General features: G+C 54.0%; 2 protein-coding genes across 2 annotated transcripts in view; both read left to right on the top strand.

Moving 5' to 3' along the window:
• The first annotated feature begins 1,270 nt into the window (after positions 1–1,270).
• On the top strand, positions 1,271–6,688 carry rplp0 (ribosomal protein, large, P0). The gene is made up of 8 exons (XM_088618698.1): positions 1,271–1,381; positions 2,088–2,195; positions 2,820–2,995; positions 3,925–4,012; positions 4,253–4,399; positions 5,451–5,636; positions 5,735–5,875; positions 6,471–6,688. The coding sequence occupies exons 2-8, from the start codon at positions 2,142–2,144 to the stop codon at positions 6,627–6,629; spliced, it is 951 nt and encodes a 316-aa protein (XP_088474824.1). The 5' UTR covers positions 1,271–1,381; positions 2,088–2,141; the 3' UTR covers positions 6,630–6,688.
• A 2,622-nt stretch (positions 6,689–9,310) lies between these two features.
• gcn1 (GCN1 activator of EIF2AK4) overlaps positions 9,311–15,609 on the top strand; it is a 34,018-nt gene continuing 27,719 nt past the window's right edge. Inside the window, exons 1-10 of the mRNA XM_088618697.1 lie at positions 9,311–9,387; positions 10,789–10,891; positions 11,592–11,655; positions 12,613–12,744; positions 12,937–13,045; positions 13,638–13,736; positions 14,137–14,271; positions 14,362–14,430; positions 14,666–14,774; positions 15,132–15,206. Coding sequence (XP_088474823.1) covers positions 9,370–9,387; positions 10,789–10,891; positions 11,592–11,655; positions 12,613–12,744; positions 12,937–13,045; positions 13,638–13,736; positions 14,137–14,271; positions 14,362–14,430; positions 14,666–14,774; positions 15,132–15,206 — 913 coding nt within the window. The 5' untranslated portion in view covers positions 9,311–9,369. The remainder of the gene's footprint in view (positions 9,388–10,788; positions 10,892–11,591; positions 11,656–12,612; positions 12,745–12,936; positions 13,046–13,637; positions 13,737–14,136; positions 14,272–14,361; positions 14,431–14,665; positions 14,775–15,131; positions 15,207–15,609) is intronic.

Here is a 15,609-nt window from a genome sequence, read left to right as displayed (position 1 = left end):
CACTGAAGCCCAGCAGGGTGAGCCTGGTCAGTACCTGGAGGGGAGACTCCTGGGAAAGATAAGGCTGCTGCTGGAAGAGGTGTTAGTGGGGCCAGCAGGGGGCGCTCACCCTGCGGTCTGTGTGGGTCCTAATGCCCCACTATAGTGACAAGGACACTGTACTGTAAAAAAAGAGCTGTCCATCGGATGAGATGTAAAACTGATGTCCTGATCATTTAAAAATCCCAGGGCATTTCTTGAAAAGAGTAGGGGTGTTACCCCAGTGTCCTGGCCAAATCTCTCCCTGGCCTTTAGCAGTCATGGCTGTTACGGTCCTCAGCTGGAGAGCTGTTTTTTGTTCCCTAATTGTTTTCGCCTGGTGCTGCCAATTAAGATATAAAGCAAATGAAGCAGAAACATTTGAAAGGGTAGATATGAGTAGGACGCAGAAGGCTTTTTTTTTTGTATGGCCGCATTGTTAGGCACAACCACCTTTTTTTTCCAGTTCTATCTTATCTAGTTGTTTTTTTAGTCGGTTTGTCGGGGTTTTGTTTTTCTTTCGGTCTTTCCCCTCCCAGTTGGAATACAGATGTGCACCCCTGCCTCCCTGGGTTTTTTGGTATCATAAAGTTGATTTGTTTTCTTGGGGATGTCCGATCTCTCGGGCGTTCTTTTGTGTTGCGACTTTTGGTGGGACCATAGATGTCTTTTTAAGGTCATAACAATGGCCTCCTTATAATCCCCCTCTATGAACTGGCTTCATCACTCTGCTCTCCTCCCCACTGAGAGCTGGTGTGTGGGGAGCGTTCTGGTGCACTATGGCTGCCGTCGCATCATCCAGGTGGGGCTGCACACTGGTGGTGTCCAGAAAAGTGCTATAGAAGTGTAGGGAATTATTATTCTAAATTTGATAAGCCTTTGTTTAAGGCTCGCAAATACTATTTTTCCACACTTGTATTTATAACAAAAAAGAAAATAAATCTAGAAGAGATAAATGAACACAACAAAACAATAGACTGCCAGATATAATTATAAATCAATTATAAAACACAATAAATGTACATTTGTGTAGCCAACAAGGTGATTTTTGCCTTGTTCTTTTTCAAGTTTTGAATGAAGTTCAGCAACGGTGAGTTTCTGTTTTATAAGATAGCGAACAAAAGACTACAAAATCGCACGGCCATTAGGCATGACGCTTTCCTGGTCGGGTCGCAACGTCATTTCCCCCCGCTTCTTCGCCGTCTCCCGTACCGGAGGCTTTGCGAGTGATTGACGTGACGATCAGCCAATCATCTTGCCTGCACCTCCTCTTTCCCCGGTTTCCATTGGCTGGCGGTTCTGGTATAAAGCCGTTGCTCCTGAACGTAGTTTCCTCTTTCTTTCACGGAGTCCTGAGCGTGAGGTAATGGCCGGTCGCGTTCGCGCTCGCGCGGCTTCGACGTGGATAAAAAGGGGTTTTGATCGATCATTTGTCGTGGTGTGTGCGCTCTTGAGCGCTCGTTGCGCTGCAGGGCTGCCCCTGTCCCTCGGTCCAGGCGGCGGGCGCGGACGCGGCCTGTGCGGCGTCATGCCGCCTCGGGCTCGGGTCGCCATGTGCGCCTTCCGTGGCGCCTCGTTTCAGCGAGCAGTCGGGCCGAGATCTGCGTGTAATTACTCAGTGTGCAGTCGCAGCGGGCATGTGGTTGAGCTGCGTGTCTGAGGCGGTTAGTTTTTGTTGTAACAAGATGATGCCGACAGTAGCGGCCCGCTTGCTCTCCGGGCGTCCAAGGAGCGTTACTGACTTTAGAAAAAGTCCTTTTCTCTGCGGTGTCGTAAACCGCTGAAAATAACTCGGCTTTTGAAGTACCTACTTGTAAGGGTGGTCATGATGGAGATATTAAGGTCTGGTAATTGTGTGTGGTGTTTGCCTTTTTTAGCTCTCCTCTGTGAGGCGTTAGTTTAGCGTGCTATTAATACATATTAATATCATATATTAATATCATTAAATTTGTTACATACTGTCGTATATCGTGGTAAGGTAAAACTGGTTTTCAGATTGAGCTGAGCCGCAGCTTGGTGTTTCTGCCGTGTCTGACGCGCTGTGCTCTCCTCTCTCTCTCCCTGTCCAGTTGACACCTTGTCTTTAAACCAGTCGTTTGGCAATCCCTGAGAGCACAGCCAAGATGCCCAGGGAAGACAGGGCTACGTGGAAGTCCAACTACTTCATGAAAATCATCGTAAGTTGCCTCTCTACTCTCCGGGCTGTGGGTATGGGGGGTGGGTTATGGTTTGGTCTGGTTCAGTGCTGTACAGGAGCCCAGCTCCCACAAACCCTCTGGGCTCCTCCACACACCGAGTGGGCAGGCTGACTGACTGTTGGTGTGGCACAGGGTGGTTTTCCCCACTGATGGGGGGCAGTAATGGGGTCTCTGCAGGAGCAGGGCTTTCCTCTGGGGCGCTGGGCAGCAGGCAGATCCTGGGACCCAAGATGGAGGGGCACTGAGCTGCATTAGTTTGCTGGGACTGAGCATCAGCACCCCTGAGTCGGAAAGCTCTTCCGGCTTGTCCTGCCTGCCTCAGACGTGGTGCACGTCTTCACGTTGTTTGTAATGTGCTGTCTGCATTGTGTGGTGTTGTCTGCTGTGCTGTGTCCCAAGAGATCAGTGAGTAAGACTTCCAGTGTCCATGGACACATGGCAGTAAGCTTTCCACTGTACTGTGTGTGGCAAGCCTGTAGCAGTCTGCGGGTCTGCCCCAGGTGGGTGGTTAGGGTCAGGCTGGGGCTAGGCTCTTGCTGTACTGGCCTGGGGGAAGAGTCTGGACTCACACAGGATGCCCTGGGCTCTCCCTGTCCCCTGCAGCAACTGCTGGATGACTACCCCAAGTGCTTCATCGTGGGTGCCGACAATGTGGGCTCCAAGCAGATGCAGACCATCCGCCTGTCCCTGCGGGGGAAGGCCGTGGTGCTGATGGGCAAGAACACCATGATGCGCAAGGCCATCCGTGGGCACCTGGAGAACAACCCCTCCCTGGAGAAGTGAGTGGTCCGGTCCCGTCTCCGGTGTGAGGGTGAGAGACCGGACTGCACCTGATCAGGCTTAAAGGGGAACCACAGTCCCGATTTCCCAGACCGGTTGTTATCTCTGTAACAGATTCACTGACAGTATAGAAAGTTCCAGATTTTGAATTGAATATCATGAACCTGGTGAAAGTACTGTGAGTCGCCATGTTGTTGAAAGCCCCTGGTCTCACCGCGGGCGAGAGTTCAAAAGAACTGCGATGTGAAGTGGCCCTTCCTGCTCTCTAGTCACTGTAAAGAAAATAAGTGCAGGTTGTGCAGCAGACATCTCACTGCAGAAATGTTCTCACATGATCTGTATGCAGAGTAAGTCATCTTTGCCCAAACCATCTCTAAATTGAGTTTGATATTTCTATTGGATTAAAAGATGTATTCACCAGCCTGCTTGTTTAGTGTCACAGGGCTGCAACACCTCACTGGAAGTTTTGTTGCCTTGTTCTGAATCGGAGAACATGGCGCTGTGCAGACCTGGAGATTGAGTCTATTTTGTGATGTAAATGAGAGGTTTTACAAGTGACCGTTACTGGGGTTTGAAATGCTCTCATCAGTGGCTGGTTCTTTCTGACCCTGAAATACAGCAGTAGGGCTGCTGCTCCCCTTGAAAGAGAACCAGACCTGGGCTCCTCGCCTGCTCCCAAACGGAGCTGGGGAGGTGTTTGTGAGATGGTAGGAATGATCGAACAGCTGCCATCTGGGCAGATCCTTCCCACCGGCCCAAACCCCGGGACGTTCCCCGCGTATGGCCCAGCTCGCCGGCGCGATGAGCTCCGCCTGGCCCTGGCCTTCAGGAGGCCCTGGTGCCGCGCCAGCGTGGCAGTGCTGTGGTTGGGTGTTTCGGGTGAGGGACAAGCGGAAGCACGTCGGTGAGACGTCTCGTGTGTCCGCAGGCTGCTGCCGCACATCCGCGGGAACGTGGGGTTCGTGTTCACCAAGGAGGACCTGACGGAGATCCGGGACATGCTGCTGGCCAACAAGGTGAGCGCCGGGTCGCGCGGCCTGCCCGCGTCGGGAGCAGGATCTGTTACAGCCCGGCCGCGCGGTGCCCTGCTGTCGTTCCCCCTGCGCACATCAGCTCGTTTCCTACTATCCCTGTCCGCCTGCACTCCAGGGCCGGCAGGGACGCTTGGTCTCGGACACTCGCCGCCCGCCGTTCCGGCTCGGCCTCCCTCGGCGTGCCGGTAGCTCGTTAACCTTGTTCTTGGCGTCTCCGGTCAGGTGCCGGCCGCGGCCCGAGCTGGAGCCATCGCCCCCTGCGATGTGACCGTTCCGGCCCAGAACACCGGACTGGGACCCGAGAAAACCTCCTTCTTCCAGGCCCTGGGCATCACCACCAAGATCTCCAGAGGAACCATTGAGATCCTGGTGAGACACGGGGGCGGGGAGCGGGGGTCTGGCTCACAGGGCTCTGAGCTGCAGCTTCCTGTGCGCCTGCAGTGTTAATAACCGCTCGAACTCGTGAGGGAGCCCCTCTCTCTCCAGGACACCGGGCCTGTAGTTCAGCTGAAGTCCAGGCACAAAAGCATGAGAGGAAGAAAGGGTTTCTCTTCTCTCTGTCGGTTGTGCCTGGCTGAGCTCTCTTTTTATCCAGATAAGTTACAATTCTCACAGCCCCCCTCATCCAGCAACTGGATAACCTTCTACGCTTGCCTTTCTGAAAAATGTATTTTAATAATTTGTAGGCTACCTGCTGTCTGCGCGTTGTCAGAATAGCAAGGATTTATTGTTGCTACGAGAAGCATTTTAAACCCCTCTTCATGGATCAGTTCTTTGAGTCACTGCTATGTTCCACAGAAAGTGCAGGCATAAGCTTACAGTTGCTGTGACTACAGGGATTTAGAGATGGTCTTGTGTTGTATACAATAGTGCTTCATTCTTGGGAGGCATGTTCCAGCCCCAGAGGTGTGTTTTCAGCACACTTGTGAACATGGTGATGTTCTCTATGGGCAAGGTGTGCAACAGCCCTGAATGGAGCCTTTGGCACTGGAGAAGGGGGGATGCTGAATGAACAGTTATAATTGTTTTTATTTATAAAGCACCTTTCCAGCCCAAGGATGCTGTACCTAGTGATAAGGTGAAAAGTAAAGTATAATAAAAGGTAAAAGAAAACATACAGGTTGATGCAGAAAGAATGTAGGGGAATCGGAGATAGTCCTTGGTTAAAAGGTGGGTTTTGAGTTGAGAAGAGAGTAAAATAAATTTCTCCTGACAAATCTGAGGAAAGGCTTTCCTTGATAGAGGAGCAGTGAAGCTGGACCGGAGCAGGCTGGTCTCGATCCAGGAATTCCAGATCTGTATTGAGGACAGAACCCCTGAGATGCCTTGCGCTGGGCGGAGGCTCGGCGCTTTCCTGAAGCCCGGGGAGCAGGGCGCGGCGAAGGTGCTGACGCGTCTCTCCGGTCTGTCTCCCCTCCAGAGCGACGTGCAGCTGATCAAGACGGGAGACAAGGTGGGCGCCAGCGAGGCCACCCTGCTCAACATGCTGAACATCTCGCCCTTCTCCTTCGGGCTGATCATCCAGCAGGTGTACGACAACGGCAGCGTGTACAGCCCCGAGGTGCTGGACATCACCGAGGACGCCCTGCAGCAGCGCTTCCTGGAGGTGAGGGGGGGGGGCTCTTCGCTTGCGTGGCCGGCCCAGTGGGCTACAGGGGGGCGCTGTGGCTCGGCGCCGGTGCTGACCGCGTGCCTCTTCCGCAGGGCGTGAGGAACGTGGCCAGCGTGTGCCTGCAGATCGGCTACCCCACGGTGGCGTCCATCCCCCACTCCATCATCAACGGCTACAAGAGGGTCCTCGCCGTTGCCGTGGAGACGGACTACTCCTTCCCCTTGGCTGACAAGGTACGTTCTGCGCCCATCGCTTGCCCCTTCTGAGCACTGTCTTGGGGAAGCGAAGTCTTCGGTACAAGTCGCCGTACCGCGTAGTCCGTGTCGGCGACACTGGGGAAGTGGGTGTTGACGTAAGGTGGTCCGCAGGATCTGTTACAGCCCGGCCGCGCGGTGCCCTGCTGTCGTTCCCCCTGCGCACATCAGCTCGTTTCCTACTATCCCTGTCCGCCTGCACTCCAGGGCTGGCAGGGACGCTTGGTCTCGGACACTCGGATCCTCCGGCTCTGTCCGTGTCGGTTCGGAGGATCGTGCGTTTCCTTAGGCTTTAGGGATGGGCGAGGCAGTTGGGTTTGGAGGTCAGGCAGGCAGGCAGGAGAGGATGGGATTCCCCTCAGGTTGGATCCTGCCGTCCCACATTCCGGCTCTTCCCGTCTTTCCTGGAATTGGGTAAAATGAGGATGTAGAATGTAGGGAAGTATTTCAGCACTGGACTGCAGAGGCTGAATTTGGGGGTTATGGATACCGAGGCGGGTTCTCCGCAGCTCTGCTGGAGCGAAGTTCCTGGGTGTGACCCCGTCTCTCTTCTCTGTCCCCCCTCCCTGCACAGGTGAAGGAGTTCCTGGCCGACCCCTCTGCCTTCGCTGCCGCCACCGCCGCCCCTGTGGCAGCTGAGAGCGCTGCGGCTGCCCCGGCGGCTGTCAAGGAGGAGGTGAAGGAGGAGTCGGAGGAGTCCGACGAGGACATGGGCTTCGGGCTGTTCGACTAGACCCCCGCCCTGGCCCTGCTGTTGCAGCAAGAACAGCAAAATAAAATCGAAAGACTCTACCGCTGTCTCATGTCCTGTGTTATTGATGCACTCGGATCCTTTCTGCGGTTTCGGTTCTGGGACAGGGTGGGAACCCTGGTTCCAGCATTGAACCAGTTCTGCCCGTGATCTGTTCCTCAGCTTCTGACAACTGAAGCAGGACACTGATTCGGTACAAGTAGGCATCTGCATCACCATTCAAAGGCTGCAAAGGGCATGAACTGTTCTGTGCAGCAGTGCTTCTCGGGTGATAAAAACCAGGTTGAATCATGGACCAAACAAAGGTCGAGTCGAAAGTTTAGGCCACATGATAGGTCTTGACACTACTGGATCATTGATTCAGTAGCTCAGCAATGGTTTGAAATGTATGTTGGCAAGTGATGCTCTTCCATTCCTGATTAAACCAAAAAGCTAATTTGATCGCAGCCTGCATGTTCTAAGCTGATGGCTCAAGGGTGGTCTGACCCCGCCTCTCCAGGAGGGATGGATGCCTTGAGTTAATTCATCAGGGGGGTGCTATGAGGTTTCCACCCTGAATGAGGTGGGGTTCACGGCAATTTGCAACTGAAATGAATAGGGTAGAAATTTAAGGGAAAGGTCCAAATATAGTAAAGTGTGCCTGCAATAAATCTCCAGGAAACTCCTGGAGTTGGTCCATCCATTTCCTAACCTCCCAAGTGAGGGTAGCAGGGGAGCTGGAGCCTGTGCCCTCAAGCACCATGTGTGATGCTGGAGCCACCCCGGCTAGGAGGCTGGACCACTGCAGGACCAATACAAACGCCAGGGATGATCTTCCCAAGCTCCAGTTACCTACTAGTATGTGGACTGGGGGGACACCCCTATAAACATGGGGACCATGCAAGCTCCATGTAGATGGCACCCCAGTTCTGGAACTGATCCCAGGGTCCCCACAGTGCTAACTGCTGTGCCGTTGGGCTGCCCTGAACACTGGGAGTCACTGGGGTAAATGAATACTGGTTAAAGAGGTGGGGAGGGGCAGCAGGATGCACTGTGGAGAGAAGATGCCTGTTTTCTGGCTTCATTGTGTGAAGATCCTGATGTGTGCCCTCTGCCACTGTTCCTGGAGACTTCAATCCAAAACAGTGTTTTCTCTGGAGAAGCAGATAATCAATAGAAACCTGTTCTTGTAGTCTAGGGGTGTGCGAGGTTGTGATGGACACGTCAATGTCAAATTCAATAGTATAAGAATGTAATAAGAAAAAGAACAGTAGTAATGGTAATATTTTACAAAGTGAAAAGAAGCTTGTTAAGAGGGTTGCTGTGGCATTTATCTTCATTTATTGAAAAGTCTGATTTAGTTAAAATCTCAAGGGGGGGTCTGAGGCACATAATTTAGGTTAAAGGGGTTGAGCTTGGAACCCCTGTGGTAATGTGAGACAGACCTGATAACTGTCCTAACAATAGGGCTTGCAGGGCATGAACCATCCTGTGCAGCAGAGTTTCTCGAGTGGAAACCAGGTTAGAGTGGGTTTTGGTGTTCTGAGAAAGCTCTTGCCTGGTGTGAAGAATTGGGAGAATTGATATTATTAGGTCCTCACCATTTCTCAGCACCGACAAGCAGAACCATCTAAATCAGGGGCGTGCAGCTGCTGTGCTGATTTGCATATCTAAATTCACAGCAGACGTGAGCAACTGTTTGGCCTTACAGCTTTGATAGCAATGTATAAGCTGGAAAGGAGTCTCTAGCCCGGTTTTACTGGTACGAGTCGGTTGTATAAGCCCATATGCCCAGGAGGAAGAGGGTCCCGCCGGTCTGCATCCAATGGAGTGGCATGGAGATAGCTGACTCATACAGGTACCTGGGTGTGCACATCAACGATAGACTGGAATGGACTAAGAACACTGAGACCATCTACATAAACTCTACTTCTTGAGGAGGATCAGGTCCTTCAATGTGTGTAGTAAGATGCTCCATATGTTCTATCAGTCAGTTGTAGCGAGTACCATTTTCTATGAAGTGGTGTGCTGGGGCTCTGGGATTAGAGCAGGGGATGCTAACAGGCTGAACAACCTCATCAAAAGAGCCAGTTCTGTCATTGGGTCTGATCTAGACACCCTGGAGGTAGTGGCTGAGAGGAGAATGGTGTCCAAATGAATGGCCATCATGGACAACGTCTCCCACCCCCATGACATGCTTGTGAGAATGAAGAGCACGCTCCGCAATAGGCTGATCCAACCACGGTGCGACAGGGAGCGCTACAGGAGGTCATTCCTGCCTTCTGCCAAAGACTGTACAACTCATCCACTGTGTGTCTGGGCAGGGGCAACACTGACCTGTTTTTGGACTAAACATAAAACTCTTACATCCGTTTTTTTCCTGTTTCCAATTGTTTTTTGTACAATATATGCTGGGGATTTTTGCAATATATTTATAATGTGTATAATGCAATACAACTTTTTGTGTACTGTACTTTCGGGTCTGTTTTTGTTTTGACACTTACCGACAGCGGACAAACCTGAATAAGATGAAACAACAGGTTGAAAATCTAATATAGAGGAGTAAAATACTGTCAAAACAAAAGAAAATAAGGTCGGTTTACATTTGTAACAGCGGGAGAAGGCAAGTTGACCCCACATCCCATCAGAAACAGCGAGCACGGCTAATAACTCCACGTGGGTTACAGCGAGATAACCCGGAAGTGGTTGCTTGCCAATTTCTTCCTGGATCGAGACCGGCAAGATGGCGGCGGACACGCAGGTCTGAGTGTGTTTGAATTGTACAAAATGTGTTTTTACAGTGTCGGTGTTTCGGCTGCGCTTGGTTCTGATCGGGTCGTGCAGTCGTGTTCCGCCACAGAGCCAGACTAGCCGGAACGAGCGATGCTCTATATCGGAGGAGAGGGCGACGGAGAGAGATGAGACCGGTCCGCAAGCGGTGGTACTGCTTATAGCAGGGGAGTGACTAACCGCTACCCCCCAACATTTTAAATCTGCAAAGGGAAAAGAATACCGTGGCAGACCTTCCTGGTCAAAGCTTGCACTCTGATGCGCCAACTCCAGAGCCGAAGTCTTATGTATATACTGTATATTATTGACCATCGATTGTCGTTCTCCTCTGCGTGATCAGTAATGAATCACTGAAGTCTGTTAATGGACAAAAAAGTGCGAACCCACTTTCAGAAATGCTGACAGACACGGACTCGGCAGAGCTCGCAGAACCGGCCTATCTGGTGCCGGACGGAAGTGAAGGCTTTGTGTTCCCCGCCTTTCGTTAAAACTCGTAGAAACACTTTTTAAATGAATCCACTTAAGCAGAAGGCATCCACAGCCACGAGTAGATTTTAGCTAGGGGCCGAGATCCACAGATGTCCAGGGTCTGGTTCCCGGTTCCTTCCGCTCTGCTGGTGATCAGATTCGGATGTTTCTGGACTGTGCTGTTCCTCCGTTAACGGGGCGGACCGACAGACACGCAGACCCACTCCGTTTGTTTTCAGAATGTTAATATGTTAACTGGTTTTAGACTTGCATTACGTCTGCTACAGGCACCTAAACCAGCGCCCCGGCGATTATAAGTTTCGCCTTTTGTTGTTTACAAATGGGCTTTTTTATCGCCAAGACAAAACAGCACTGCGCTCGCATGCGCCCTCGGTCAGACCGCCCGGACACGATGCTGCGGGTCTCCGCCCGTGAAGTGCGCAGTGCTCTCTGTCAGGGCGCCCGCCCGCTCTGACTGGACCGCCACGGCGCCCAGGCGTGGAGGGGCCTGCAGGGGGCAGTCCTGTGCTGTTAACTGTCTCTGATGGCACAGCGCCCAGGTTGCTGAGTGTCCTGTAGGGGGCGTTGTGGTGCTGTTAACTGTCTCTCTGATGGCACAGCGCCCAGGTTGCTGAGTGTCCTGTAGGGGGCAGGGCAGTGCTGTGCTGTTAACTGTCTCTCTGATGGCACAGCGCCCAGGTTGCTGAGTGTCCTGTAGGGGGCAGCGCAGTGCTGTGCTGTTAACTGTCTCTCTGATGGCACAGCTCCCAGGTTGCTGAGTGTCCTGTAGGGGGCAGCGCAGTGCTGTGCTGTTAACTGTCTCTCTGATGGCACAGCGCCCAGGTTGCTGACTGTCCCCTAGGGGGCAGCACAGTGTTAACACTCTCGCTCCCATGGCGCCCAGGTTGCGGAGACCTTGAAGAAGTTTGCAGTGAAGGTGACGACGGCCAGCGTGAGAGAGAGGAGAGAGATTCTGGGAGAGCTGGAGCAATGCATGATGGGGAAAGGTGAGGCCGTACTGCGTGCACATCAGCAGCTTTCGAATGAGCCGATTTCCTGAGCTAAATTGCTCCCCGTGTCTGCTTGATGTTAAACCATGATATTCATTATATATGATGCCATCTGCAACCGGAACACCACGATCCTCCCACTAGAAAACCGGCACTCACCTTCTAACACAATGAGGCGCCTCCTGAAAGAAGCAGACAACGACAATGGCACCAATTGGGCTAACAAAAAGTGCCAAGACGCGTGGAATAATAACAACCACAGGCTGGAACAGTTTATCGACAAAGTATCTCACAAACCCGCTGGAAATGACCTACCCAGACAAGGCTGGGTCAAGCTGAACCGACTAAGAACCGGACATGGCCGTTTCCGGGCCACCCTACACAAGTGGGGTCTCACAGAGGCCCCAACTTGCCAATGCGACGACGGCAGGGCGCAGACGGCCGACCACATCCTGTACTCCTGCCCTCGCCTCAGGCGCCCCGGCAACTTGACCGATTTGGGTGATGCCAGCCACGACTGGCTGAGGCACCTGACTGTGACAATAGAACTGTGTAACTTCTGTGTGTTAAGCTCATACGAATAATAATAATAATAATAATATACGTGATGCACGCCAGTGGCAGTAAATTGCAGTGCTCTCCGCTGCCCCTTGTGGCTGGCAGCAGGGCGGTCGTGACGGCCTCTCTCTCCCCCCAGAGCTCCCGGAGTCGGCGGTGAAGGGGCTGTGCCGACTCTTCTGTCTGACTCTTCACCGCTACAGGTCAGCAGAGCTGTGGACTGAGCCCTGTCTTTCTCCCTCTCCAGACAGCCACATGGCCTCCTCTTTCTTTATAAACTTTGTTTTTCTGTTCCCCTTCTGACTCTTTGTCCACTGTCTGTTCCTGCAGTTTTAATAGTGTCTTTTCCCCTCTGTCCCTCTGTCTGCTCCTGCAGTATAACCCTGTCCCTCTGTCTGCTCCTGCAGTATAACCCTGTCCCTCTGTCTGCTCCTGCAGTATAACCCTGTCCCTCTGTCTGCTCCTGCAGTATAACCCTGTCCCTCTGTCCTCTGTCTGCTCCTGCAGTATAACCCTGTCCCTCTGTCCTCTGTCTGCTCCTGCAGTATAACCCTGTCCCTCTGTCCTCTGTCTGCTCCTGCAGTATAACCCTGTCCCTCTGTCCTCTGTCTGCTCCTGCAGTATAACCCTGTCCCTCTGTCTGTTCCTGCAGTTTAACCCTGTCCCTCTGTCTGCTCCTGCAGTATAATCCTGTCCCTCTGTCCTCTGTCTGCTCCTGCAGTATAATCCTGTCCCTCTGTCTGCTCCTGCAGTATAATCCTGTCCCTCTGTCTGTTCCTGCAGTATAATCCTGTCCCTCTGTCTGCTCCTGCAGTATAACCCTGTCCCTCTGTCTGTTCCTGCAGTATAATCCTGTCCCTCTGTCCTCTGTCTGCTCCTGCAGTATAACCCTGTCCCTCTGTCTGCTCCTGCAGTATAACCCTGTCCCTCTGTCTGCTCCTGCAGTATAACCCTGTCCCTCTGTCCTCTGTCTGCTCCTGCAGTATAACCCTGTCCCTCTGTCTTCTGTCTGCTCCTGCAGTATAACCCTGTCCCTCTGTCTGCTCCTGCAGTATAACCCTGTCCCTCTGTCCTCTGTCTGCTCCTGCAGTATAACCCTGTCCCTCTGTCTGTTCCTGCAGTTTAACCCTGTCTCTCTCCCGCCTCTGTCCTCTGTGCAGGGACGCGACGTCCTGCAGGGCTCTGCACTGTGCGATCCGGCGGCTGGCAGAGTCTCAGCCCAGCGCCACGGCAGCCAACCTCCTGCACAGCCTGCAGACCTGCGGCGTGATCAGCAAGACGGGCATGCCCAGGTGAGCCCCCGCGGGTGCCGGTGTTGGCTGGGCCGTGGGGCAGGCAGGCAGGCCCCTGCCCAGCTCCGTGGCCTGGCGGCTCCCTCACCGGCTAGGCCTGCTGATCGCTGGCCGTGACTGTAGCTGACTGGGCTGGGTTATCAGTGACGTCCCCAGCCCTGGCCTCACACCCTCTCCCCTCCCTCCCCGCAGCAAGAGCTCGGCCCCAGCGGCCTCGCTGGCCCTGTCCTGGACCTGCCTGCTGGTGCGTGCTGTCTTCCCCTCCCCCGACAGCCGAGAGGGCCCCACCTGGAAGAAGCTGGTGAGTCTGCACAGCCGGATGGGTCAGACTCCTCATGCGCAGCACGCTGAGCCGTTCCGGGTTTTACTGGGCTGTAGAGAAGGCGCAGGGATAAATCGGACTGCGTGTGAAAGAATCAAGTAGTTCTGCAAGACCACAGCAGAAAGAAGTGCATTTTTCTGAGAACTGAGGTCAGAGGAGCTGGAGAATTACTGAATGTGTGTATTGTCTCCTTATATACTCTGGGAAATGTGCCTTTACTTACACTTAAGACGCTAAAATGTGTTGTAAAACGTCGAGGTTTGGAGGAGATTATTCTGGGTAGTGATCTTTCCAATTAGTCAAGACAATTAAGATGTCCCTGAAACAAATGCAGCACATAAAAACTACGATTCTCCATGTTCCCTTGTCCTGAGTGTCTTTTTCCTAGTAGCTCTCAGCAGGTTGTGCGCTTATGAGCACGTTTCCTGGGCTTTCTTGAGGGAGAGCTGGATTAAGGCCAGGATTAGTAACTAGTGTTGTCTGAAACGCCTGGTGTTTTCTGCCCATGAGCCGGCACAGGCAGGGAGTCGTGCTCATCGCTGGGCTGTGCTGACGGCTCTGTCTTTGGCAGGTGGAGGTGCAGAGTCTGCTGCTGTCCGAGGTGCTGGGAGGAGCACGCAGGAACACTGTCGCGTCGGCCCTGAAGAGCCTGCATCTGCTGTGGACACAGGTGAGGGGGCGGGGCCCGTTGGTGAGGGGTGGGGGCCGAGGGGTGGACCCGTTGGTGAGGGGTGGGGCCCGAGGGGTGGACCCGTTGGTGAGGGGTGGGGCCCGAGGGGTGGACCCGTTGGTGAGGGGTGGGGCCTGAGGGGTGAGAGGGGTGGGATCTGGTGTTTGGTTTCTGGGCACAGTAGTTAAGCAGAGCAAGTATCACGCTAAAGGTAAACCCTTTATCTAGTCAACCTATTTCATTGTGGAGCGTAGTCTGTTATCATCCACAGTCTTGAAACAGGCAGCTTCAGCAGCTGGGACCTCTGAGGAGAGCAGAGCTGGGGTTCCCCACATCGCTCGGGCCCGCAGGCCACACTGTCCGTCTGTGCTCTCAACGTCCCTGGTCGTTCTTTCTCCAGAACCCGGGCCTGGCAGATCAGTACCTGTCCACCTTGCTGAGTCTGGACCAGCACCAGAGCTCCCTGGGCCTGCTGGGGGTGTGTGTGGACTTCTGCTCCACCCAGAGAGACATGGCCACTGTGGACAAGCACAAGGTCAGAGTGACGCCCGCACACAGGAAGTCTGTGCAGCAAGTTGGGATGGATTCTGGGTCCTACTGCTAACCTGTCTTGTCCTCTCTCCAGAGCGGCCTGCTGGACCTTTATGTGAAGACGGTCCTGATGAGCAAGTCCAAGCCTCAGAACCACATCCTGGTGAGCGCATCCTGAAGCGGGTCGAATTGGGGACCGTTTCAGCGGGGGGCTGGGGCGGGCTGTGAGCCAGAACCGAGATGAGACCAGGTTGTGTCGTGCACAGTGTCGGGTGTTTGATTCGCCGCTGGGGGGTCGGCCAGGAGGAGGGGTGGGGTGGGGGTCGGAGGCGTGACAGAACCTGAAAGCTCGGGGCGAAGCCGCTAACCGGAGGGTGCTGTCGCCCTGTGGCCTGCAGGAGAGGTGCGCCCCCGTGCTTCGCCACGTCAGCCACGCCGAGTTCAAGGAGCTGCTGCTGCCCGCCCTGCAGAAGTCCCTCCTGCGCAGCCCGGAGAACGCCATGGAGAGTGAGTTGCGGGCGAGGGGTCAGGGGTCAGGGGTCGAGGGTGAGGGGTCGCACTCCCGCTGCTAGCGGCCCGAGCAGAGCAGTGAACGCAGGACCCGACACTTCGGACCCTGTCTGCGTTTTCGTACCGCGGCTCTGGGTCCAGCAGTCTGGGCTGCTCCAGCTGTGGTGGTGGAGGGGATTTCTCGGGCGAGAGGACTTTCTCTACTTGGCAAGGAGGTTCTCTTATCAATAAGTCTTGAAGTCCCACTGCTGTATGTGGATAAGCGTGCAGTTTACTGTTTAGCAAGAAGTAGGCTAGTCTTAATAAGGTAGTCTCTGCTCTGTGTGACCAGGGTGATCTTCTCTTTCCGAACAGCGATTTCCAGCCTGCTGTCCTCCGTGACCCTTGACCTCAGCCAGTATGCCATGGACATCGGTAAAGGCCTGGCCAGTAAGTCCACCGACCGACCAGCCGATCGCTCGTTGTTTGTTTCACAGAGCAGGCCAACAGCGTCATTTGCGTAAAACGTCTGCTCCTTCTGCCAGTTTGAGTGCCGGGGCTGGATGTGCTCGGTGCCCTGTGCTCCAGGCCAGAGGAGCTGAGCTGTCTCACTCTTGCTGTGCTCCTGAGGCTGGGGGCTGAGCTGTCTCACTCTTGCTGTGCTCCTGGAGGCAGAGCTAAGGGCTGAGCTGTCTCACTCTTGCTGTGCTCCTGAGGCTGGGGGCTGAGCTGTCTCACTCTTGCTGTGCTCCTGAGGGTGGGGCTGAGCTGTCTCACTCTTGCTGTGCTCCTGAGGCTGGGGGCTGAGCTGTCTCACTCTTGCTGTGCTCCTGGAGGCAGAGCTGTTGGCTGA

This window comes from Lepisosteus platostomus, chromosome 24 (assembly GCF_059453375.1).
Source record: "Lepisosteus platostomus isolate fLepPlt1 chromosome 24, fLepPlt1.hap1, whole genome shotgun sequence".
Lineage (NCBI taxonomy): Eukaryota > Metazoa > Chordata > Actinopteri > Semionotiformes > Lepisosteidae > Lepisosteus > Lepisosteus platostomus.
The sequence above is the reverse complement of the archived record's forward strand: the minus strand, read 5'-3'. Positions and strand labels throughout refer to the sequence as shown.